This window comes from Ixodes scapularis, unplaced genomic scaffold, assembly GCF_016920785.2.
Source record: "Ixodes scapularis isolate PalLabHiFi unplaced genomic scaffold, ASM1692078v2 PGA_scaffold7__128_contigs__length_106722199, whole genome shotgun sequence".
NCBI classification, from domain to species: Eukaryota; Metazoa; Arthropoda; class Arachnida; order Ixodida; family Ixodidae; genus Ixodes; species Ixodes scapularis.
The window spans coordinates 79,998,050-80,025,352 of record NW_024609882.1 but is presented as its reverse complement, the minus strand read 5'-3'; the positions used below and the strand labels follow the sequence as shown (position 1 = coordinate 80,025,352).

At 47.4% G+C, this 27,303-nt stretch overlaps 1 protein-coding gene across 1 annotated transcript in view; it reads right to left on the bottom strand.

The window, feature by feature from the left end:
* Positions 1–14,958: 14,958 nt before the first annotated feature.
* The window catches only part of LOC8037542 (carboxypeptidase Q), a 90,067-nt gene continuing 77,722 nt past the window's right edge, over positions 14,959–27,303 (bottom strand). Inside the window, exons 4-5 of the mRNA XM_029967790.3 lie at positions 16,755–16,855; positions 14,959–16,698 (exon numbers count right to left, since the gene is read on the bottom strand). Of these exons, the coding sequence (XP_029823650.2) occupies positions 16,129–16,698; positions 16,755–16,855 (671 nt within the window). The 3' untranslated portion in view covers positions 14,959–16,128. The remainder of the gene's footprint in view (positions 16,699–16,754; positions 16,856–27,303) is intronic.

The following is a 27,303-nucleotide window of genomic DNA, read 5'->3' as shown; positions in this document are numbered from 1 at the left end:
TCGCGTGGCTTTGATAATGAGCCGTGCTTATTATGCGCGCTCATTATGCGGAGCTCCTCCACCGCCGCCGCGCGCTCTGCATAATAAGCACGGCTCGCATAATGAGCACGGCTCAATGTGAGGGCCACGCGAAACTGCTGAACCTCGGCCAGTGCATTTAACGCTACAAAAGTACCACAGATACTGAATATCTTTGGATGACAGTGCCTCGTCCTTGTGCCTGGGTTGCCGTCACTTTGCCTCCAATGTAACAAAGTGGGACAGGTCTGACGCCAATGTGGGACTAGGACTCCACGTTGCTTCAAATGAGGACGGTATGGACACAACCGACACTTGCGTAACAACTATGCAAGTAAGCTTCCTGGCCAGAAAACGCAAGTGACAGATGACCAATTGCAGCCGCTAATGGACGTCAAAGAGGTTGTTGTGCCTATTGCCACACTTTACCAGATGCATCGTTCGCCAAGTACGAAGAACAGGAGCCTGCAATAACCGCGCCCAGTCATTCAGCAAGCCATCATGCATGTTACAACAAAAAGAATCCCGGCGACCTCTCAAAACCAAGTCCATAACCTGATGAAGACACAACGTCGTCGTCGCCAATGTCGACAGCCTTCCATTGCAAGCCTGCAACACACGAAAAAGAGTGTCAGGTTGTCGCAACGCCCTTGATTACCTCCGCAGTGTCGCTCAACGAAGCAGCGAAGTACACTAGCACCTGTGATGTCACCGCCGAAATCAGCCTGGCAGGAAGTGTGCTCCTTCACGAAGGTCCTGCTATGCAGTGTTAGAAGGAGAGGAAGCAGATAGCAGCCCGACATCAAACCTACTTCAAGCTCTTCAGCACTCCAAAAGTTAGCAATTCAAAAACCAGTGGAGATTTCAGTGGGCCCCAAAGTTGTCAGGAGCCTTCCCCCTTCCCTTACATTTTGTCAACATTTTTTTTTTATTTTGTCACCCTAAACGTAAGAGGTATATTGTGGAGGTAGCATAACAAGAATTGCAACTTTTCAAACAGAAGACAAAAAAAAAATTTACATCGCGGCGATACAAGAGATTAATCTCTCTCCAGACGAGAACGCCACAAAGGCTTTAGAGTTTCTTAGGTAATAACTTTAAATCTTCGTTAGCACAGCCGCTCGTCCCTCTGCAGAATATCTTCTCTTCTTTCGTCAACACCTTTACTTAAGATCCGCTTCCAAAACAACAAAAAAACAAAAAAAAAACATTAATCTGGAAGGGCGTCTTATTCCTCGTGACGTTAGCTTTAGAACTGTGAATTGGCGCTCCATTCGCCTGCATGCCCCAAAGACGCCAATGGCAAGATGCTCGTTCTTCGAGCTTCTGGCACCTCTACTAGGCACCGATAGAGCCTTACTTGTAATGTGAGATTTTAATTGCTTGTTTAGTACAAAGGACCGATCGGCAACACAAACTGGGTGTGGTGCTAGTGCAACTACTGTTTAGGTCATGCTTCAAGCACAGTCTAGCTGATATTGCACGTAGAATGAGCGAACCCATTCGTTAAACTCATTTTCAGGAAACATTATACGAACGACTAGATATGATTTACATCTAAGGCAATATATACAACTCAATGAGTAACAACCGAGTTAGGCACGTATTTTTCTTTCCAGATTACTGTCTTGTGTCAATGATCTAAGATCAAGAAAAAAGATTAGCATTTCGAAGACAGTGGGAGCAAAGAAATTGAATATAAAACTACTTGGAGATCAAGAATTAAAAAACAAATTGTTTAATTTTTGTCAGACACACTACATATAGAAGGCCCTATATCTTTAAATAAAATCCTAGGTGCCGTTTACTCACTGAACAATGTTAAAGCACTTGGACCTGACGGACTTAGTGGAGAATTGTATAAGCAGTTTCTATATAAATATTGTCACGAATGACAAGATGAAACAAATACCTGGGAAAACTGAAAAGGTTACTTCGGGCGAACTTGTGCCCAAAAATAAACAAACAAAGGAAACAGAAGATTACAGCAGAGCGTCGCGGGCGTCGACGTCGTCGGAAGAGCAGAGTCGAACGCTGGGGCGAAACTGACCCTGGCTCGCTACGCGAAGCCCCTTACGTACACGAGTGGGATTCTGGAATAATCGGCGCAGAAAGTTAGACGCATATACCATTCGGACCTCGAACAAGCACCAGGATTCTCGAAATTACCAGAACACTAAGTTGCAGGGATAAACAAAAGACACGTCGGTCCCAGTAATCGAACCCTGCCTTTTCGCGTGAGAGGCAGGTACGATAACCGCTAGGCCACGCGCGCGCTGCCTACTATGGCCAGCTGCGCGCGCGGAATTACTCCCCCATTTAAGAAGTGCATCGCGCCGATGCAACACAAAACAAAACAAAATAAAAAGAACGATAAACTAAAGAGTTGCTTCGAACAGATTCAAAGTCCTATCGGGCGTAGTACGGCTTCAGGCGCACGACGTGGACGACTTCAGGTCGTGGTGGCCGGCGTGATGATGTTTTTGTTCCGTCGGGCATCACCTTCCAGTTAAGATCCCCAAGTCGACAAAGTACCTTGTAAGGTCCGAAATACCGTTTTAGAAGGTTCTCGCTGAGACCACGCCGGCGAATCGGTGTCCAGAGCCATTCTGTGTTTTCCGGCTGGAAGTGGACGTCCCGACGGCGAATGTTGTAGCCGCCCGTGTCGCCACATGGGCGGGCTTTAATCCGGTGTCTTGCGAGCTGACGGATTTCTTCTGTCAGTTGGACAACCACATGGGCGTCGTCGCTTCCATCGACAGCCGGTTCATGGGGCAACATCGCGTCTAGCATTGGCGCTACTTTGCGACCATGAACGACTTGGAAGGGTGTCACCCCGGTGGTCTCCTGGACGGCCGTGTTGTAGGCAAATGTGAAGTACGGCAGCACCTCGTCCCATATCTTCTGCTCCATATCGACGTACATGGAGATTATGTCGGCGATTGTCTTGTTGAGCCGCTCCGTCAGCCCATTGGTCTGCGGGTCGTACGAGAATGACTGGTGTGACTGAGCCGGAGGATTTCTTGGGTCAGCTGTGCCATGAACGATGATCCGCAATCTGTAGTGAGAACTTCGGGAGCGCTGTGGCGAAGGACGATGAACTCGATGAAAAACTTGGCGACTTCAACAGCAGTCTATGAAGGAAGGGCTTTCGTTTCTGCGTACCGCGTGAGATAATCTGTCACGACGATTATCCCCCGGTTTCCCAGGGTCGACGGCGGAAAAGGACCAAGGAGATCCATTCCGATCTACAGGTACGGTGCAGTTGGCGGAGGATTGGCTGCAGGAGACCTGCCGGCTCCGTTGGCGGTTTTATGCGTCGCTGGCACTTGTGGCAGGATCAGGTGTAGAGGTGGACGGTTTTGGGGAGATTGGGCCAGTAATACTTTTCGGGAATACGGACCAGCGTCCGGCTGTAACCAAGGTGTCCGGACTTAGGGTCGTCGTGACATGCTTGAAAGACCTCCTCTCGAAGGTTGGCCGGGATTACCAGCAGCCACGGCGAGTTGCTGTCCCCAAATTTCTCTTTGCATAGAACACTTTGTCGAATGGCGAAGGTCGGCAGGGTCCGTGAGAAAACGCGGGGCACACTACTCCCGCGCCGTTCCAAGTGGTGAATTAATGCGCGCAGCTCAGGATCGTTTCTTTGACGTCCTGCCAGGTCGTTGGTGGTCACTGCTCCTAGAAGGTACTCGTCGTCATTGTTGTCGCTGCTGCCGGAAGGTGCTTCGAAAGGGGCCCTGGACAAGCAGTCGGCGTCGCTGTGCTTGTAGGCTACAGTTATGTTGAACTCCTGTAGTCAGAGACTCCATCGAGCAAGGCGTCCTGAAGGGTCGCTGTGCTTGTAGACTACAGTCATGTTGAACTCCTGTAGTTGCGACTACGCGGAACCGGCTCCCGTACAAGTACGGGCGGAACTTCGTGATTGCTCAGACGACCGCAAGACACTCCTTTTCAGGCCTGGAGTAATTTCTCTCAGATTTGTACAGCGTCCGACTTGCGTAGGCGATGACTCGCTCGGCGTCTTTTTGCACTTAAACCAGTACCTCTCCAAGTCCTGCATTACTAGCATCCGTGTGAATTTCGGTTTCCGCAACCTGATCAAAGTCTCCTAGGGCAGGAGGAGTCTGGAGTCTTCGCTTCAGCTCGTCGAATGCCTGCTGTTGCTTCTCGTCCCATTCTAACTTATCGGCATCCTTCGTGAGGTTTGTGAGCGGTGCGGAAATCTTTGCGAAATCCCGAACGAGCGTCGATAGTAGGCACAAAGTCCGAGGTATCCTCGCACGGCCTTTTTGTCTATCGGCGCTAGGAATGTCGCGACGGCGCGAGTTTTCTCGGAGTATGGGCGGACGCCTTCGTTACTAACTACGTGGTCTAGGAACTTCAGTTCGTCATAGGCGAACCGGCACTTTGAGTCCTTGAGTGTGAGCCGGCGTTCTGTATGGTTTATAGAAAAGCTCGGAGTCGTCGCAAGTGCTCGTCGAAGTCAGTTGAAAACACTGCCACGTCGTCAAGTTAGACGAGACAGCTCTACCACTTCAGCGCTGCCGTATGGTGTCCATGACACGCTGGAACGTTGCTGGCGCCATGGTTATTCCGAAGGGCATCACTTTGAACTCGTACAGGCCATCCGAAGTGACGAAGGCTGTCTTTTCTCGGTCCCGTTCGTCGTCAACTTCGCTCTGCCAGTAGCCGCTCTTCAGGTCCATCGATGAGAAATATCGAGAGTGGCGCTGCCGGTCTAGAGTGGCGTCGATGCGTGGGAGTGGACAGACGACTTTCTTCGTCACCGCGTTCAGCTGCCGGTAGTCCAGGCAGAGCCTGAGCGTTCCGTCCTTCTTCTTAACCAGCAGGACTGGAGAGGCCCACTGAGTATTTGAAGGTTGGATTATGTCGTCTTTCAGCATCTCTTGAACTTGCTCCTGGATTACCTTCCTTTCTTTAACGGAGACTTGGTACGGCGATCGATGCGCAGGACGCGCGTCGTCCTCGGTAACGATGCAGTGCTTCGCAACGGGGGTCTGGCGTACCTTCGACGACGTTGCAAAGCAGTCGCGGTATTCGGCGAGGAGGTTAAGCAGCTGCCGTTGTTTCGGGACCGGAAGCTTAGGGTCAATGTCGAGCTGCGCTGGCGACGTACTGTCTTGCTGACGTGATAAGGTTTCGTTAGTAATCACGGCGATTTCGGCGGCGTTTTGAACTTCCTCGACGTGGGCCACGGCTGCACCTTTCGTGAGGTGTTTCGTTTCATTTCGGAAGTTCGTCACTAGGACCCCTGTCCGCCCATCCTGAAGTTCAGTGAAGTCCCCTTGCGACGCCTATTCCTCTTCCCAGGAGCAAGTGAAGGTTGCCTTCCAGGACAACTTCGCCGCAAGTAGCTGTATCGGCCACGACGAATACGACAACACTTGACCGCGGCGGCAGGTTCACGTGGTCGACGGCGACTCGGATGGCGGGTGACGCTGTTAGGGGTTTCTCTGAAGGCGGACCAGGCCTCCGCAGCGTCAATCTCTTCTCACCCAGGTCGATGACGGCGCCGTATTCGCACAGAAAGTTCATGCCGAGAATGACATCTCTGGAACAGTTTTGCAGAACGGCGAATTTCACAGGGCACGTTTCGCCGTAAATTTCGACGCGAGCAGTGCAACTTCCGACAAGCGTGATAAGGTGTCCTCCGGTGGTTCGAATTTATGGCCCTCCCCAGGGCGTCGTAACTTTTCACAGGCGGCGAGAGAGCCTCCCACTCATAACTGAGTAGTCTGCTCCGGTGTCCACGGCTGCCGATGCGTCCTAGCCGTCGATAACAACATTTAGGTTGTTGGACACCGTTCCACGCGCTTTGGTGCGATGCGTAGCGTCCGGAAAGTGGGAGCGCTCCAGCGTTTTTGGAGGCTCTTTACTTTGATCGTCTTCGGCAACACCACCTCCAGGCGTTGCCGCACTTAGTTTTCCCGACGAGATAGGGGGGACAGGCTGACCCGACGAGAGCGGCGGAAGGGCGAAAGCGCAAGTCGAGGTGAAAACGAACGGGAACCTCGGGGTGGAGTCGGCACTGGGGACAGGGGTCGTCGGAGGTACTCCTCGATGTCTGTTGGTCGCTCCCCAAGGCGAGGTCGCGGGTCGCTCGGCGCGAAGTGCATTTGTTAGTAAGGGCACCTCCGGTAGACATGATCAGAGTCGCCGCAGTGGTAACACGCAGCGGTCGTCGAGCGGCCGTGCGCCAGACAACTGTCTTCCTAAGTGCCGGTTGTCCAGCGCGGACGAGCTGGGGTTGCCCTTCCTCACGTCGGAAACTCTGCTGCTCTGGTAGGTCACGTCGAGATGGCGTCGAATACTCCCGGGCAGCTGGAGTCGGTCTCTGAGCTACAGCGGCGTAGGTCGTAGAAGGCTCCTCGGGTACTGCTGCGCTGGCAGGAGCCTCAGATTGTAATGCCCCCTGAAGGTCCTTCCGGACAACTTCGGCTATTGACAGCAAGCAGGCTGGTGGGCAGCAGGCAGGAACTTCTTGATTTTCTCCCGGACGACGTGCCGGATGATGTCGCGGATGTCCAGAATACTGCAGCTGGACGGCGAGAGGGCAGCGAAGCCGGGAAGTGTCTGGTAGAACCCTACTCGCAAGCTACTGACAAAATGAAATTAGTCCTCAGTTGTTCAGATAGGAGTTTAACCTGTCAGAGTATGGCGACGTGGTACCCACCGTACATGTACACCCAGAGCTCATCCAGATTGAAACGGCCAAACATATATTACCTCACACCCGAACGACTCGCTCAAACGACCAAGTTGAAGAGGAGAAAAACGAAGAGTGGCTGCCGAAGAACGATTATAACAAAAAAAAAAAAATAGACAACAGGCGCCTTGCTGTTTCTAGGAAACGCACGCACACAAAAACTTTAATCAAGTAGCGTCGGCTCTGGGCTAATGTCGTCCCGTCGACCGACGCCGCAGTTTCACGCTTGTCGCGGGCTTCGCCTCTTGTTGCCTCCACATTTTCCCACTGCGGAAACGACGCGCCGAAAGCCGACAACGTTTTGTTCTTATGTTCGCTTTCTCCTTCCTTAAGGAATACTTGTTAGCTGCAAGAAACAAAATGAAACAAAGAAACACACACGCACATGCTATCGAGACAGTCCGATTCACATACTCCGATTCACCTTACGATGTGCCGCGATGAAGGCTATGAGCTCACGCGCCAATCCGCAGTTAGTACTAGCTTGTCTCTTCAGTTAGCGCTCCCAGCGACGCTCAGCCCAACCGGAAGGACATGCGACGCCCTGCGAGCTATTAATTGGCTCTAGTGGCTCGTAGCTAGTGCTGTACGGTTCGCCGTTCCTGGAACGCGTTCATTTTAGGATGAACGAAGGAACGCCTTAGTTCTCTTTTGCTGCGGTGTAACTGGAACGAGAACTTGTTTCCTTTTTACTGAAACGTATAAAGGAATGGTGTTCCTCTTTTTCGTCTAGTGGGGCAATTTTTTTTTTTTATTATTTTTAAGAGGAAAAGCAAAAAACAACATTTTTAAGAAAACCAGAATCTCGTTAAAGTTTTGGTTACTCATCTTAGGGTTTATATTGTGTGGTCCTCGCTTGGTAACTGTTGGCTACAGGAGAGGTAGTGGGCATTGACTCTTTCTTCTGTGCCCGAGGCCGCAGTACAAAAAGAAAAACTTAGTAAAAGGAAAAGGCACAGAAAGAGGGACGATTAAGTCTCAGCTACTTTCTTTGCTTCCACGAATCCTCATACAGGTAGAAATCTAAGGACCACTCCAGCCGTCACTGAACTTCCACAAAGAGACCCGCAGTTACAAGAGAAAAAAAAAACAAGTTACCAGACATCGAACGCGCCATTCTATTCCAAACAATGGTCACCTAAAAAATACACACACATTTACCGTTATTTTTTCTCTCCTTGTCCCCTCTCCCTCCCCCACCTTTAAACTGAAAATGAATCCAACCTTCACGAGGAAGAACTTGTAGTTTTCAAGACTGACCTCCCAAAAGCCCTAGCCTCTACTTCACTTGCTCGTCTTGCAGGCAGCAACATCGCAAAGCAACGGTTGTTAAGTTCGAAGAAGGAACTTTGCTAGATTGAAACGTGTGCGAGTTATAAATTCTGCTGCAATGTGAAGTAACACTACATTTGGCTCGTCTGACGCGTTTGAGATTTTTTGTTTATAGTGAATGTATCAAGAAATGAACCTCTGCTTCCGCTTGTTTTCCTTTCCTGGCGCCCTTTCATCACGGTGTTCAAATTGGTATGCTGCCATTTGATGACATAAATAAAAATTATAAAGCATGGCTATCCAAAAAATATGTTGATCATCAAAATAGAAATGTAACGTATATGCAACGATATGTTTCATTTTTAACGGCAATGGGAACCAATTCCTTTTTTAAGATATGAAACTTGTCACCGGAACGCGTTCAAAAAATAAAAAAAACGAGCTCTTTTTTTTTCTTTGAGGGACGTGTTTATTATTGCTCGTAGCGTCCTTTGCGGTCAATTGCAAGCTTAAAAAAGTGTAGATGTGTGCGCCTCCACGCCGACTCGCCGACGCCAATTCGTGCTGCAAAAACAATGTGAAGAAATATACTTACTTGTTTCAAATATCACTGAGCTGTCTCCATGTTGTCACCGCCGTTTGCTTTGTCAAAACTGAGCCACTGAAGCCACCATCGTGAATTTTTATTGACTTCGCTCCGCCACACTGCCGCTTCCAAGGAACTATTAACCGCCACTTGAGATTACGGTCCTGTTCTGGCCGGGTCGTACTTGGTGATGAATGTTAGATTTTATGTTACAGTTTTGTTCCGGTTCAGTTAAGAATAAATCTTTGGCTCCGATGCTCGATTCGGGTTTCGTTAGACACCCTGGTTAAAAGCTGCATGCTGATCGCGCATTATTAAAACATCCGCTTTGTCGCCCCTCGCAGAACCAGGAACTACCTTGTCTGTCCGCCGTTTGGTTCTCTTCGCAAAGGGCACGCCATTTTTATTCTCAAAGGAGCATAAATCAGTAAGGCAATTAATCCCTCAGTCACCTCCAATAATATGATGCTGTTTCAACAGCCACGTACCACGCGATACCGAATTGCGCCATCAGCCCGTAGGCCCTAGACGAAAATCAATACACCTCGTTTAAAAACCGAGCTCACTCCATTCCCACACTATTCCGGGCAAAAGGCATATAATTCCATTCCCATTCCATTTCCTCAGCGCTGCCGCCATATTATTCCCATTCTATTCCGGTGTCGCTAAATGGCGAAAGGATTTCGGATTCATTCCTTCTCCAAAGTGGCAACTCCGGAACACTGCTATAAAACGAAGTTGCACTGAAGCATCATAAAATGCTTTCAACATACAAAAACATGTTCTCTTTTTGCTTTTTTTTTTTTGGACAAAACTAAGCATGGCCATATGTCGGAATGAAAAAGAAAAATTATCAGCCTTGAATATCCCATTATGACCATTTTTCGCAGCTGGGAGATAGCTCTGCTGCCGTGTTAGCACAGAAAATGAATCGATATAATTCACAAAAAAAAGTAAAGCATTGCATTTTATATACACACCATAAGCCATTTCGCTGTGAGTTTATTCAGTTGAATAATTACTCCTTTCACATATAAGCGAGAGGTTATTACAGCTGCGCTACTTCCCTATCAGAAATAACTATCCGAAACGTTTCGAGGGTCAAATTTATGGTATTTTGAGGCATTTATGGTGTTATGATTTGATGGGCTGAGGGTTTGAAAAAGCCACGGTCAGATTGTGTATTCAGTTGACTATGTGATGGGCAGTCGTGTTTTTGGGACGTCCGGCGTGCCGATGGTTTGGCGGTCTGTTGGTGTAATGGTCAGTGTGGATCTCTATATCACTTATGGACTCACAAATAACAAGCAACAGGCAATTATATATTTTACTTCGGGTCCTAATACTGCTGAACATATTAAACTTGTAATCTTGTGAAACACTAGATGAACGTAGAATATTTCGTGCCTTTATTATGCGTCCGTGAAGATCTGCTATGTTTCGTCACAGGTAGCTTTACAAAGTTTCGGGTTTGCTGCAGACCGAACAGACTATTCTGTTCTCCGGGTCCATCATAATTACCAAGACAAGTATTAATTTACGAAAGCGAGGATTTTTCCCATAGCATGCTCGAACAAGAAGTATTTTAAGGGTTTTGCTTCTTTAATAGGTGCATGGAGGACCTTGAATTCATAGTGCTATAGGATTGCAAGAAACCCCATCATGTAACTGAAGTAATCGCAAGGGTAAGAGGTCATCGTGCGAGTTATGATATATATTGACTTCTGTTCGAAGTTTTGACGTCATATACCCGCATCTCTTTTCCTTGGCGCATTATAATCCACCGGAAGATGTCGTGAGTCCACGTCAGAAGCTAAGTTTTGTCATTCGGAAACTAGCTGCGCAAGCCGATGGTTGGATGCATACTAAGTATGCCTGACTAAATGTAATCTGCCAACAACTGTTGCCAGGGAGAGAACGCATGCTGGCATAAGTATAACTCGAAACCGATGGTTGCCTGCGAAATATGTATTTATTTATTGAAATACCTTAACGGTCCTTCTGGGAAGGACATTACATAAGGGGGGGGGGGGGGATAAGTACATCATATATGAAACACACAAACAATAATAATATAAAAACATGTACAGTAGTGCAAACATATAATATATCGTAAATCCAGCAACAAAAAATAAAATCTTCCACAGTATTGCCAACGTAGAAGAAATCGTGTTATACAATACCTAAATGGCTGCTGATAAGAAAACGAAAGCTATCAGGGTTAATCTCCGTGACGACGCGCTTTGTTAGATCATTACACCACTTTGCTGTTTTGGGAAGGAAGGAATACAAAAAAAAGAAGTGCGGCAGGTGAAACGGTCAATCTTACATGAGTGATCAAGACGAGCTGCAACGAAATGCGACTGTGCTAGGGTGCCTTGACTGAGAGATGGTGCATAGTAAATGCGATGCAAAAGGCATAAGCAAGAAAGCTTGCTTCTTAAAGGGACAATGAAGACGATTTTATTTAATTTTTTTAAATGGTGTGTTTATGCTTCTTGGGAACATAGCATGCTGCCCAATTTATTGTAGCCATTTGTGACGCGTATTTCTGTGCCTACGAAAGAAGTAAAGAAACCGAAACTGAACAATCTCCATTCTCGTTTCTGGGCCTCCAAAAACGGAGGTGACGTAGAAGTGACGTCAAGTGTGAATAGTCGGTATCGGTAGTCTTTAGGAGATCGAGATTCCGGTTACCGCTGTGGGTTATAGCAACGCGGTGGCGCGGTCGTATCGTCGAATCTGTCAACATGGACGACAATGCTGCTCTCGCGAGCGAGTTCGAGCTTTCGTTCAGTAACCCACCGCAAACGGAACGGGAGTACGTGTGTGGCGGCCTCCGCCATCACCCGAGGGCCCCGAGGGAGACCGCCCAGCCAGTAACGAGCGGCCCGCATGCCGAAGTGCCCATAGTTGCTCGTTGGTTGTTTCGCGTCTAGCGTAGAAAAGAAAAAAAAAAGAATTATGCTGCTTTATTTACGGTTTACTAATCCTTTCCGGTCCGATTTATACTTTTCATGGTTATTCAAGCGGAAATTAGAACAGAATTCCTAAAAACCGAGAACCAAAACGTGACTGAGGGCGCGTCTCTCGTTTCGACCAATCGCTGAGGCGTCTCTTGTGACGTCGCGCTTCTTGGCATCGCATCGGTCACGTGAGCTCCGCTTCTCCTGGCTTCTCCCGCAACTCTCGGGGCGTCGCCCCAGTCGATTCCGGTACGATTATTATCGCGACTGTTTAATTGATTTGCGCGGCACACAAGCGCCGGTTTTGGCAGAAATTTGGGCAACGTGGCCTGAGACGTACCTGGGACCCAGTTCAATCACCAAAAAGATGTCCGAAATTGCCTTCATTGTCCCTTTAAGGCCAGTTCTGGAAGGTCGCCTTTCTGTTTTAATAAGGTGAGACTGGAATGTCGAGAATAATCACAAAAAATAAGGCGCGCGACGCGGTTTTGAAAGACTTCTATTTCAGCGATCTATTATGCTTGGTGAGGATCCCAGATGCTCAATGCGTACTCAAGTTTCGGCCAAATCAATAAAACTTAGGCAGTTTTCTTTAAGTGAGGAGGAGCAAAACGAAGTGTATGTTTTAGGTAGCCCAAAGAGCGATTGCACGATAATAACAACGACCGAATACGTACCTTCCAGGAGAGATGCGAGTCGACGTGAACACCTAAGTATTTAAATGTGGAAACAGACTCAACAACGTTAGAATCAATGAAATAGTTATGAGGAAAAAAAAGGTCTCTTTCCTAACAAATGAGATGACTTTGCATTTAGAAGGGTTAAGCTTCATGAGCCAAGTCGAGCACCATAATGATCGGTTAGTGAGGTCATGTTGTAGTTTCATGCTCTCTTCTTCGTTAGAACTGTGCCTATATAGAACGCAGTCGTCTTCAAAAATGCGGATGCAGGAGGAAATACATTAAGGTAAGTACTTAACATATATTAATAAAAGCAAGGGTCCAAGGACGGAGCCTTGAGGAACACCCGAATACACAGGAATAGAAGTTGAACTATGAGAGTTCACGACCGTGTACCGACTTCAGTCAGAAAGCCAGTTTTTGATCCACAGGATAATGTTACTATCTAATTTTAGATGGGTCAGTTTTTGCAACAGACGCTTATGTGGGACCCGGTCGAACGCTTTGTCGAAATCAAGAAAAATAACATCAATTTGGGAACCGAAGTCAATACAAAGATGGATATCATGAATGAATCCTGCGAGTTGAGTATCGAAGGAATGACCCTTCCGGAACCCAGACTGGTAATTAAAAATTAATTGATTATCTCGAAAAAGCGAAGGATGTTCTAATGTAATATATGTTCAAAAATTGTTGAGGCTATGCGTGTAATGGATATGGGCCGATAGCTTAAGGGGGGGCTGCGTTCACCTGATTTAAATAACGGGATAATTTTACCGACCTTCCAGTCATTATGAACTGAATGAGAAAGCAAAGATTGCGAAAAAGTTGCGGACACTATGACACTGCAAATTGTTTTCGTATTCATTAAAACCTTCGAATTAATTTTGCCTTCACCACTCGAAGAAGAAACCTTCAAGTTATCAATCAGTTTTACAACACCAGATGAATTGATCGTTATACTTTCCATTTGATCGTGTTCAAAAAACGTATCCGAAATAGGCAGGGCACTAATCTAACGTGAAAATACGGCAGAAAAAACAGAATTCAAAACATGCGCACTTTCGAGGTCAGGTAGTGCATTTCCTTGTATAGCAATAAGATTTAAAGCGTTAGCCGATTTAGGATCTATTACTGACCAAACGTTTTGGGGTTTGTACACAACATATTGGGAAGAGTGATTTGGTAGTAAGAATTTGTAGTTAGAGCAACCTTCGGCTTATATTCTGTTTCGCACTCATGATATGCATGCCAGTCGGAGGTACTGTCGCGGCAACTGGCACGCCTGAATCGACGTTTTTCTTATTCCCTAGGCGCCTCAGGCTTGCATCATACCACGAAGAAACATTTTACGTCGTAATGAAAATAACAGGAATATGCTTATCAATAAGGTATTTCACTTTATTTTTATAAAGCTCCCAGTTTTGCTCAACTGTGCGGCTTTCAAAGTTACGGAAGAAAACCTGTTCATAAAAAGTGCTCATTCGCTGTTTATTGCATCGTAGTTAGACCGGCCATAACCTCTAATGGGTTTACGAATGGTTTCCCTTTTTGTTACTGGGAGAATGATTTGCGCAAACAAAACGTTGTTATCAGATAACCCTGGAACGGTAGTAACTGGATGAAACAGGTCGGGTTGTGTAGTCAAGATGAGGTCAAGAATATTTGAGGTCGAAGGAGTGGAGCGTGTGGGTATTGTTACAAGCTGCGAGAAGTTGAACTCAAGGCAAGCCTGGATGAAATTTTCACACTTAGCAATGTTACCCTGACAAGAAGGTTGACTTTGAGACCAAATTTGTAGAAGGATAATTAAAATTGCCGAAAATTATAAAGTAGCAGCCAGGAAACCGTAATGACAAATCACAAAGTATGTCATGAAAATCTAAAACAAAGCCCAATTTATAATCAGGAGGTCTGTAACAGACCTCAAACAGAGCAGTGACATATTATTGTTTTTAAGGAAAACCATGCAATTTCTAAACACGTGCCAACGCAAATGCGTGTACAAACTATACTTTTCCTCACATCAAGCATAACCCCGCCGCCCCTGCGTTGTTGTCTCTCCTGACGAAATATAGTAAACGATGACACGCCATCGAAAATAATCGAGTCATCCACTTCATCATTCAACCATGTTTCCGCGAGAACAACGACATCAGCCGATCAAGATTCAATCAAGGATGAGATGTCGTCTCGCTTTGATAACACACTCGGAATGTTGCTATGCGAAACATTCTGATTTATTTCAGTAGAATACGAAGTGGACGCGGGTACATCATGATTATGGCATAGCCTATTGACACCATGCCGGGTTACTGCGAAAAACAGTTTGCGATAACGAATAGTTGACATGTCATTCATCTACATCTGTGGCGTTCACTAGTGGGACTGCCGATCAAGGCACTGTCAAAGACATATGCTGCGTCATTCACAAAAAGTTTGTCAAAACGCAAGCATATTTTGTCGCCAGCTTTCACGAGCTTTAGTTTCACGAAATTACATTAAAAATCCGTGGCGCAAAAAAGTTAGGTGACAATTACAAAATTCCTTCAAAAGTAACGAATTACTACCCAAGTCTGCCTTTTACCGGCGTCTGATCCGCAGCGCCAGGAAGAAGGTTTATCTCTGGGGTGGCGTTTCTTGGAATTATGACGCGTCGCGGCTAATGGCTATCTAGGAGCCATTTCGCTGGGAAGTTTTCGCACGTTTTGTCGTGGTTACAGACGCCGCCTGGAGAGTTGAAATTTATTTCAAATTTTCCGTGGTTACAGATTCCGCCAGCTTCGCGCCATGGACAGTTGATGCTTTCGCATTAAAATTTATTTTCCGCAAACAATTTTTCTATATAATAATTACGATGTTCGACACCATCTTGAGTTATAAGTCAAACTAAAATTAACATCTCTCATGAAAAATTAACTCCAAAATGAAAATTGGTTTTGGTTTTATTTCTGTCTTAAAATTTGCAGAAGAAAAAAAAAAACTAAATCGCAGAACCATGCTTTAATAAGCAGTTAAGTTATATCCCACGCAGCAGGCTCATATTTTTACTGGTCGACATTTTACAGCTTTAGGTAGTTTCTTCCGGAGATTTCCGTAAGCTTTATTGGCAGGCTACACAAAAAAGAGAAAGGTAAGGATGCTTCACCTTACCTGAAGTGACTTGCTTCGATTTATTTTTCAACCATTTTTCTTTGTTGATCCCTTTTGTAAACACAAAGATTAATGCCCTGACTCTTATTCCTAAAAAAGGCAGCTGAGTTCAATGTACAGTTTTTCTAAATATTTAAATGCATTATGCACAAATGTTAATAAGTAATATGCTTGAATATCAAAGATAAACCCTAAATTATTATAAAAAGTAGCTCATTTAGTGATCCAATCACCGCTTTATTCGTATGTGATGTGCTAACCCGTGCTTAAATTCATTCCAAAAGAGTCAAAGCTACTCCAATACATGAGCTTGCCTGCTACAATACCTGCTACAAATGTAAACTGTCGTTTCCATAAATGTATTATGAAACCTTTAAAATAATTTGGACTCTTAAATAAATTTGAGATTAACTTTTCAAGAGCCCCTATGCTAAGTTCCCGACGAAATCGCCTAAATATTGGACTGTGTGTCTTCTGAGCCAAGAGAAATGACTATGTTTGAATAAATTGCGATTAAGCGAATACGTGTTCGATCCAAGGCTATCGCTTTAGCATTAAGCGGAGAAAGATTTAGTATGCAGATGCATTTTCCATCCCCCCCCCCCCCCCCCCAAGTCCCACCTTTGCTTTCATGCAACTACACCCCGGACTGGGAACCCGTTGCAACGCGTAAGGGAGGGACCTGTCCTGAGTGAGTGTCACGTGCTGCGTTGAGGCGCGGCGTTATCTGGGTAGCATGTCACGCAGGTCCGCAAAGACATAGCCCACAGCAGCCCAGAAGCCGGTGCAGAGGTCGAGATCCCGGCTGTTCATCAGGCTCATTGTGTCCGCCCTGGTATGGTGGTAGTGAAAGTAGCGCTCATTGCGATTCAGTAGCGTCGACACCGGGACGCCCAAGGCGTGGAGCTTGTCCACGTCCGAGCCCCGAACGCTCCGCTCCAGCGTGGTGGCACCTATCGGGGCCATCAGGGACAAGACCTCGCGCATGATGCACTGCGTCAGGTTGTTCTCGCTGGACGTGGTCAGTCCGTACGGCGCGAACGTGCCCGTATCGGATTCGATGGCCAGCGACACATTTTCTAGTTCGTCCTGGTGCCTTCGCACAAATTCGGCGGCCCCAACGAGTCCGTTCTCTTCCGAAGTCCAGAGCACTGCGCGGAGCGTCCTCCGGGGCCTCAGGCCCCGCTTGCGCAGGTAAGACAAGGCCTTGACGGTGATGAAGACTCCGCCGGCGTCATCCATGACGCCCTGGCCCACGTCCCAGCTGTCCGTGTGGGCGCCCAGTATGACGTACTGCAAAGGAAACCGGGCACTGTGTGGTGGCTGCGTCTTGGGCGCGAACCCCTCACCTGGCTTGGGTGGGCCGTTCCGGTAATGTCCGCAACCACGTTCCTCGACGTCCCGTTCGTGTGGCTGTTGCTCATCTCCAGGCGAACCTTGACCTCTTCCCCTGCGAGCAGACGACCCGTCGTCAGCCCACTTCACCGTCACACTACGCTTGTGCAATCAAGTGGACTTACTACTTCATGTAATCACATTGCAATCGCTGTTCATCGCGCTGCTAAAATGGAACTAAAGGTAGTTACTATATCTGAAATTACTACAGTAAACTTATTTAATAATTAAAAACGACTTCAGCTTTCAATTATTACTTTTTTTATTCATTTATTGGAAAAGCAGGAATTAATACTTCCTTGCTCATGACAATTTGATTTTTCGTTCGATCAATACATAAGCCGCCGTTTGATGACCACACCGTTGAACACCACTCCGAAAGACCTGGCTTTTTTGGCGTCGGGTTCTTTAGTTGATCTGCTTAAGTGCACAAAGGTAACGGATGTTCCCCTTTTGTTCCACGAACGCTCTGCTCACAGTAGCTTTGCGTGGCGTGCCGGTAGCGGACCGACCACGTGCTTCGTTGTAGATCTATACTCCGTTCACCATTAAAGGGTTTGCCCTGGGGTATCCAAATTTACTTACCTTTTGCGCTCGTCATGTAGAGAGGGAATAAATATAGTCATATACGATATTTGTCTCATTATATAGGCCTCAATATTCGTTAATCCAAATATTCAACGCCAAATCTCGCAACTATGCACGTCTGGTTGTGTCGTGACGTCACATTAGGCATTGTAACATCAGAGTGGCGGGCATTTACTTATTCCCGGTTTAGATCAACATGATGGCGCATACGAAGATCATCGGTGAACAATTCAGCTTCCCTCAATACCGTCAATCCTTACTTTCTTAGAACAAAGTTATCTCACAAAGACGGCGGGCAAAAGCTGAGATGGCCTCTCTTTGCCTCATGTTACGTCAGAATTTCCGCTATTCTCATCTAAAACGTTGTGTGTTTTGCAGGTGCAATCTGAGCAGTTGAGATCTGTTAGAGTAAGGACACTTACCCATCTTGTGGCTTAAAAAAAAGGTTGCCAGCTATCTGGCAACCATTTTCACAGGAAATGCGTTCCCATCCTCCGCAAATATTTAATAATAATAATAATATTTATTTTGGTTCAGGAGAACCGCGGCGCCGCAGAAAGGCAGGCGGCCCATACCATGAAGGCCTGCGGGGCCGCATCCAATGATGATGGGATGAGATTGTGTACAGATGGCCGAGAGGTGCTAACTGTGTTGAAATGGAGCGTGTGGGCGAGTATGGCGGGATGATGTTACGGGTGTTGTGGGCCCAATGTTGTTTAGTGAGTTGATCGCTGGGACAGCTATCTTTCAGCGGGTCTCAAGTCTGGCTGAACCCGGGGAAGTGTTCGTGCAAGCCCTCCAGAGTGGTGTTCGGTGGCTTGACCATGCGTAGTGGATGGCAAGCTGCGGCATATTGGTGGCCTAGGATGTGGCCCAGTCTTGGTAGACGGCTACCACTCTCAGGCATAGTCTTCCGAACATCAGGGGGGTAACTTAGAGGACACCAGTTGACGCGTTGCTCCTGAACGTCGCCGGGAGACCAGACCCTGTAGAGGCTTGGTCGTAGCTCCTCATCCTCTAAATAGTTCGCGACAGAGCAAAGCGAAATTGCACGAGCTTCCTACCGCCGAATCTATTGCTGAAGAAGGCGCACTTTTGTATCATGACGATCGGCACTTGCGTCTGCTCGGCATAAGCACCCATCAAGATGGTGGCGCCCTCAACAATATTGGGAACAGAGTGCTGACACTCTAGGTGTAGCTTATTCAGTCGCTCTAGGCTCTGCATAATATTAAATCATTTCTGCAGCGGAGGATTACAAATTTAGATATTGTGCAGAGGATTTTTCTAAACACAATGACAATATAATTTAATTGTTTTCTGAACGACATAATTTAGCGGACAATCCCTTTAAGTTGATACTGCAATCAAATCCACAAGCAAGAGAGCTCTCGAGGTCCATGCTTTGAAGCGTTCTTCAACAGAAGGAGGACTTGCGCTAGAAACGCATGTCTCAAAGGTAGGAGCGGGGGCTACCTCGCGCTCGTTGCTTTAGCTGCAGTCTTACGCTACCGAAACCGCCACTTAATAGAACAGTCATACCCAGTTTTTTTGTTGTTTTTTTTGCCTGACAATTCAATATGGTGCGCGCAGATTGCCCGCACAATAGTTTGCTACAGACTAGCGTATAATGTTTATAAAGCTAAAAAAAAAAAACTGTTTGAAACCGAGAGATGAGTACGAACTCTCACGACCGCGACATTTGGACTATGTAGATCGAGGAGGAGGAAGAAATGCGGAGAAGAGAGTTTCCGGAAAACACGCTGTTACAACAGACTGTTTTTTCTTTTTTCTTTTTTTCTGCTTTGTCGGCTCTGCGAGTTCGAATTCGACATGTCTCGCACCATTTCTCGCGCGAATGTTTTGCACTATTATCCGTCCTGATCGCTGTTTTGTGCTGAAGATAGATTTGCCGTTACCGTGAAGTCTCACGACCGTCACGAAGTCGGTCGGTCGTCCGCCGCTATCCAGTTGTTCAGCCCACGACCTACTACGATACTGATCTGCGCACATATTGACAACCCTAAGGGAGACTGTCGATGATGAAGCGCCACGCTTCGCCGTTGAAAGCGCCCAGCAAAAGTTTTTTTTTTTTTTAAGCCCAGGCTCAGTTCACAGCTTGACTGTCTAGCGCACAGTCCGCACGGCGCGCGGCTGATGATATCTGATTATTGTTTTTCGGGAACACCTGCGGTAGCGTGACGCCAGCAGGCTGCAGTAGCACTCTGCTGCGGGACGCATCGCCGGCATCGTTCTCGCTTTGGATAGAACGAGCGCGCTGCTGAGGGCACGGAATATCGAGGACATTCACATAGTTCTTACCGCTCTTGTGCCATCGTCGAAATAACGCGCGTTCTCGGATCACCCACAAATAACCACTGTGCTGGAAGCCGGCGCATATATTGACGAACCTATCCCCAAAACACCTTTGCAAGTGGGATCCCGGCTTAACCTCGAACCGCGCGCCGAGGTGACACCGACCTACTCTCCAGGCAGGACGTTCGCTGCTTGCCGTGCAGTGTTGAAAAGCGTCTTTTGCTGAAGAATTGTAGAACTTAGCGCAGAGATAAATTAAAAATTATGTATTAAACATAGAGGTGTTTTCTTCAACCGCGAAAGAGCAGAAACTGTTAATTAAAATACATAAACCAGATACAAATTGCAAAAATACATATCTATAGTCTCAAATCACTCATCAGAATGCGTCAGAAGCCGCATGGACATTGCATCAAGGATGGCTGCACTCGCAGCAGCTTTGGCTTCCAAAGCGTGCTGGAACAGAGGTTTCAATCGTTATAAAGTAAGCTCCAACACTTAAACATGTGCCGTCGTACAATATCGGATACTACGAGTTTTTGTGATACCTCCTCCTGCGTTCCGAAACTGTAACTGTGTGGCTAACGCTGGCAGTCGGCGATACAGCATACGCCGCCATCTTCTCATCGCGCACCCTAATGACGAGCCCCTGACTCACCCCAGCGTATGGAAACATTACGCGGCGCCAGCACCGCTGAAAAGGGGAGGGCACATGAGGCTTTTTTACAAACGTGTATACTCTGTTCCCCCATAATCTGACACTAGGAGCTCCGCCTTCAACGCAGCTTTTTGCTCTTACTAACACACGTGTGAACGCAGCAGGCACGCACAACCAAAGCACAGCAAAACCGAGCAAGCTCGCGCTGAGGGTCGAGCGTCCTCGCCCAGCTTAAAGGTAAACTGAAAATAACTGTCGATATTCCGCAAGACTCGCGAGGAAAGCTGGTAAGCACCAGATAAAGCCGCCCATAAAATAATGGCGGTGATTGATAATTCCGTTAATAACGCCTTAATAAAAAATATATATTTTTTTAAAGTGCCCTTAATTATTGTTGTGAAAACGCACAAGACACGTGCCACAAGCGGGTGCTCCGCCGCCTTTCGTTTCTAAGGGCCACTCATTTCAGTGCTTCACCGCCATTTGCTTCCAATGGATGCCCGAGACACGGTTTTCGTACTTTGACTCATTCGACGCTACTTGCAAGACAAACGCAAACACATCGGGGGGCTTTAATGCCACCGCGCCTTGCACGCCTTAGATTGATTTGCGGATTTCTACGAAACAACATACCTTTGTGTAGCGCCGCAAAGTCATAGCGTGACAAAGCGCTTCGGTCGCCTCCTGTACTACAAGGTGAGCGCTGGAACTCCCTCCTGTAATCCTACTGTAACCCTGTCCTGCCCACAAAAGAATGTGCCAAAGCTCATAGCCGCCGACGGAGTGTTTCGTCACGATATGACATCAATGAGATGGACACTTTTTGGGGGTTTCAATCCGATAGCATTAATTGTTTTAGGAGCGGATCCGGCGTCGTCTGTAACCACTGTAGAAATCGCAGAGAAACACGAAACTCCCAGCGAAACTGCTGATAAATGCACTGGGTGGAACGCTTATAGTTCCAAAGAACGCCACCCCTCCGGCCCGCACGCCTAGAAGGAGCGCGCTCGGCTGTACCTCACGTGTCAGCCGACGCAGAAGGGGGGGAGGGGGGAGGGGGGGGAGCTGCAGTTACGTTTGTTCCTTTCGGCGCCGAGGATGATCGCGGCGCCTGAGGAATTTTTATCGTCGCCGGCCGCAACCTCGGCAGCAGCGTAACGTGGCCGTCCACGCAAGTACACCGCAAACAACCCAAGGGAGCGGAAGAAGGACATTCATGCTTTCGCATTCACAACTCATATGAAGAGCATAGGTGTCCTGGGAAGGCTTCTTTCCTAGGGTAGGCGTATATCGTACAAAGGCGTGGACGGCGCGGATGACGCGGCCTCGATTCTATCTGCGGGCCTCGTGGGCCTCGGGGGATCTCGTCAGTCGGTGGTCGCGTGACAGATCCGTCCCTAAAGGTGCCGGCGGCCAGCACAGTGGCTATTTATGCGTGATTCAATAACACGCCTCATTAAGACGATAGCGTAATATCAGTCGGGTCAAAAATATGCCCATGCGCTTCCGTGCCTCAGAAACCCACTCTTTGGATCCAAGAATACATTATAGTGATGCACCCTGCCAAGTGCATTTGCTACTGCGGCCTGCTGGCAACACGCAGCGGTAGGTGTTCCCGAGAAACGGATACAACCGGCCGCGTGTCGTGCTGAGCGTGCGCTAGACAGACTGTGAATGGCGTTTGGGGCGCAGAAGAGTTCTTACCGAACGCCCCAATGGCAAAGCGAGGCACTTTGTCGGTGACAGTTTCCTCCAAAGGAATCCATTCTTTTGTCAGGCCAGGATTACAGTAGGCTGTGGTTCAGACCCCACTGTGTCGCCATATTGGTAAAAAAAGTTTAACATAATCAATATTGTTTAAAGGGATGGCCCCGTGAAAACCGGAAGCTGTTAAAGGGGTCATGAAATGCTTTTCCAACTTTTTCCGGTTTAGCTTTCCTCCTCAACTCATAAGTCGCGCATTCTACCAAACAGTTCAAGAAGACGAAATGAGGGGAGCCCCCTCTTGCTCGGAATCTCGTTTGTATGCGGAGGGCAAGTTCGTCTGCTTCTCGCGCAGGGGGTAGCGGTGATGTCAGAACGTCGAGTTCTGATTGGCTGATCGCGACCCCCTATCTGAGCGTCGTCTGCTCCTTTGCAACGTCGTCTGCTTGCAACGTCGTCTGCGTCTGTCTTACCTTCCCTGCGACTTTCGGAAGTGCAGAGGCAAGATTCACGAAACGATCTTACGCCAAAAATGTGCGTAAGACAAAACTTGAGAACAAATTCGTATTCACGAAACGAAATTTTCGTAAGTTTTGCGCAGGTTACGACGAAATCCTACGACAGCTCCGAAGCTGTCTTACGCACTTCTTACGATCAACTCAGCATGGCCGACAGCGTCGCAGTCGCGACGATCCACGGACGTTAATTTTCTACGTGCGCTTCTCACTCGTCCCGACTTCAAGCAGCAAGAAAAAAGTAAAAAGTACTTGAAACAGACCACGACGAACAAGAACGCTGGATCCACAAACACCCGGGAAAAGCTCCAACGCCCACGATTCCACCGAACGCGACCAAGCGAGTTCCGCAGTTAGGCCTAGCAGGCACTCCGCGACTCGGCGACCGTCTGCCCAAGACCGGCTGGCGTGCTGAATGGAATATGCCCGCGCGACCCTTGTGAACCCTTCCCGTATTATACCTTGATCGCTGACCTCAGTTTTAGATGAAGAGGTAAATTTCTTCCTCTTGTTATCTCCTTGTTTCCCGAGGCAACGCTGACTCTCGCAGGTGAAAAAGTGGTGAATCTCCGACAGACGCAGGAAAGGTAAAGCAGCCATCGCTTTGACTAGCAGACGTAACGCAGACGACGTTAACTGCGCCAACCCGCCGACACCGTTAAAGAATGAGGGGTCTCGCCGCACATGAAAGGAGGGAAAAAGTATTTGGGAGGGAACTTGCGGACACTAACGCGCTCACTCTCGGTTCTTAGCAAACAAACCTCGGCGCCTCGGGACACCTCGCCAGTGAGTCCTTTGACTTCCCTCCTTGATGCGCGTCCGCTAGTTGTTAGACATCAACAACATACCGCCCGAGTTATTTCGCCTGCCCTTTCTGAAAGGCGAAGTCGAGCTCGCTCGCAAAGACCTGCACTTTCGAAAGTCGCAGGAAAGGTAAGACAGACGCAGACGACGTTGCGAGCAGACGACGTTGCAAAGGAGCAGACGACGCTGAGATAGGGAGTCGCGATCAGCCAATCAGGGCTCCGCGTTCTGACGTCACCGCTACTTTCTTTCTCATGCGCAGAAGACGAAAACGAGCCCACTTGCGAGGCGTATACCCGGACAGAGCCATTGTCCCCCTAGAAGATTATCCCGTCGCTCAAAATTCAGACAAAAGTTGCTTTCCCCACCCCGTTCACCCTGAAGCTGACAGTGCTGTGGAAGCTACGTGCTCGTTGGGCCAGCCACACTTTTGTCACGTGATCACGCTTTCTCGCGCATACCCACACGCAGAGAATGAGGTCAGGTGATGAAAGGGAGGCGGCTGATTGGTCCGGCAAGCGCGTAGCTTCTACCACAATGTCAGCTTAGGGGTGAAGGGAGTAAGGAGGTCCGGTATCGTGTGACGTGCGTTTGGATCCGGTGACGCCTTTGGGAACCGCGGATGTATCACAGTGAAAAGGCACAGAGCTTACGAAGGGGAGGAGGTACGAAATAGTCCGCTGTGTTTTCGGATTTTCGCGGTGAAAGTAAGGCTTTTGACTTTCTACCTTTTTTCGTTTGGCCTCTGAACCGATGTGCTATTAGTAAAATCCCAATCGAAAGTGATTTATACCAGCCAATATTCGTTTCATTAGCCCTTTAAGATCCTGGGATGGTTACCTGGAGGGAGACTAATGATTAGCATAGGACATTTTTTATATAATAAACGACACCCAAATGTAATTGATGACGGATAATTATACCAAAATAAAAAATTGGCGAGTATCAATGGCTGCGCTCCCATGCCTGATTTGACGTCATACCAGGCTTGCAATTTCTCACATACTTTCCCTCATTACTCTGTGGGAACACAATGCTGCCGACGCGCGGCAGCGTTCTATTTACTCGCCTCAGTAAATATCGCAAAGAAGTGTGGAGCGTGGCAACTGCACCAAAAAAGTCACCTTTCGTTTACAAAAGAAAAAAAAGTCTCTAGCGCATTTTCGAGGGTGCACCACGTCGTAGCACTCACGCGGAGGCCAAAATTTGAAAGGTTCATCAATTTGTCGCGTTCTCTGCCTCATGTTGCGTCAGGGCCTTGACTGGTCTGAAGGTGTAAAAGGAAAACGCTGGTTCGCTTGGTTCGAAATACAATTACACGTCAAGGGAAGCACTCAAAATTCAGATATGTCGCGGAAGATGCACCTACAGCCATTAAGAATAAAGTGTAAATGTATTTTTTGTTCTTCCTTTTGATACCTAATTTGTTTGGACAATTTTTTTAAGAGCTGAGGCTTGTGCAGAAAAAGGAAAACTTTTCGTCGAAGGAACATAAACAAAAGGGAACGTCTTACCGTGAGGCGTCCTTCAGTATTTGTTATTTTGACTACAAGTTTTTACTTTTATTTTGGCACTACATCCTCATGTGTTAAAAGACATGGTTACCTACCACCACCACCCGCCTGCGCATTAAAAGTATTATCCCCTAGTACATATGCTTCCTATGGTATATGCAACATTTGTTTAACCTTCGTATTTCCAGCTCTATGGAAATAGGCTTTCTATTTTTCATATCTTTATTTATTGTGCGCATCAATGATCCACTACCTTAATTACTGTAAAAGACTTTTTTTCAGCCTTAAAATATTGCGATTTAGGTACTATCTCAAGTTTTGGAATCATTCGCGGGTTCCAATTTTGGCGATGCAGTGGGGTGTCAATGTAGATTCAAATGTGTTTACATTTTACCGGAAGTGTTCGCAGGACCTATTTTTCGCGAATTGTAGGCAATTCGTGACATTCCCGAAAATTAGATCCTTGCGAGAATTAAGTCTTTTACAATGTACCATAATGAATCCCGGAAAAAGAAAAGAAGAGGGACATAGGACTAACAGAAAGCTCCAAACACAGCTAGGCGACTGGTGCGCGCTGAAGAATCTTCGTGGTCATGTTATCAAACCAGGGAACTCTCCATTTCCAGTGAAGCGCTCAACCAACTGAGCTAACCAGAAGTGAGACATCAATAGAGCCAACGGGTTTTATTAGCTGCCACCAGTCTGGCACCAACAAGGGTGAACAGCCTGCAATTGTCTATTCTATACAGCTCGCCTTCACCTTTGAATTAATAGCTTCTCGACCGGTGTTTTTCGCGAGGAAAAACTCTGCTTTTAAGCCGCAAACTGTGTTTTGGATACCAATGCTCTCACATGGCATGCACAAATGCAACTCTCGGGAGCACAAATATCCTGTGAATGTCATTTTAAAGGGGCACTCAAGCGGTTTTTGGAGAAGCTACTTTTTGTTGCAATGGCGTTAAGGAAGTGTCAGTGAATGAGTATCTTCAGTTTTAGAAGGCACCGCCTATTAATCACGCAGGAATAAAATACGTGCGGACTCTTTTCTGTACTTGGCGAGGACCAATGAAATTATCGTATGTTTGAAAATTTTGGCGGTCTTTGTAAAGTTTCGCTAAAGAAACAATTTTCAGTTCATTTAAATATGTCGTCCGTGAGAATTTCACAATACTACATAAAATATTTATAGTTTAGAATACCTGATAGTGCGATTATCGTTTCACAAACAAGGGACTACGTTTTCTCCTTGCCTTCCTCCGCGGGGGGTGAATTTCGCGTTCCCCAGGGATGCGCAGAAGCGCACGTATCTCCGCGCGTTGCGGGCCGGTCGTGCCGGTCAAGGGCCGGCCGGCTCCTTCTATCCGCAAACGTGGCGTTGGTGGTGATCGTCGGCGTGGACGGCGTGGTGCAAGCTCATCGTTCCGCGTAAAAGCGCTATCCTTGACTGTGAATTTTCGTCGTGTGTCGCTATGATGGCCCAGCACGTACTAGAAGGGAAGATTCACCTACGCGTGCGGCGATGTCGTGGCGGCACTCTCAAGACAGCAGAAACACCCGTGCCGTCGTGTTTGTTTACTTCGACTGCAGTGGTATTTTCTTGGCATTTGTGTCCTCGAACATCGCCCGGATTTCTTATTTTGCGCATTTCATGCGTGTGCTCAAGTTCAATGTATTACTGGCGCGTACCATATGAAGGATGCGAATTTTCACGCGTTTTTATCACCGGAGAAAAGTGATTAGTGTTAGCAGTCCTGAACGCTCGCAACGTCTATCTGATCACGAAATCGTATTTCTACGTTGCTATATCGCTGCTAAGATTACATTGTCTTTTATAATCGTAGAAAAGGCATGTGGCGATATATCTACTATTGCAATGTCGTGTATTAGAGTCTTGATCGTCGAAGACGGCGGGCTGCATCTTTTTATTTTCTTTTGTTTTTCTTCCACTGTACCCTGCAAGCCTATCAAGAAAAACAATAATAAAGCTTTAGGCTATAGAAAACTGTCTGTCTATATTCTGTTACGGCATTGAGTAGCAGTGCGTCCCCTTTTTCAAAGGGGTTGCTGAAACAGCTGACGGCGGCCTATAGAAGCGGTCGCCGTGCTGACGACCCGCTGCGCTTGTTGTAGTGATTACAGGTGTGTGTACGCGCGGCGCAGAGCGGCCGTTCCGGTCGCTCCGGTTGGAACGGACGCAGTCGTAGGTACGCGCTCGTTGCACATGTCTGAACCAGCCTTCCCCCCGTCCTCCCGAGGCGAAAGTCAACGTGGCGACATCGTTTGACATCACGTACCAGAGGTAACGCTGCGATGTCAAACGTTGGTTTGGTTACGACTTGCCCCAACCGCAAATCGAAGAACGCCCGCAAAGGTCTGCGTTTCGTCGTCCTCGGAACCCGAACAT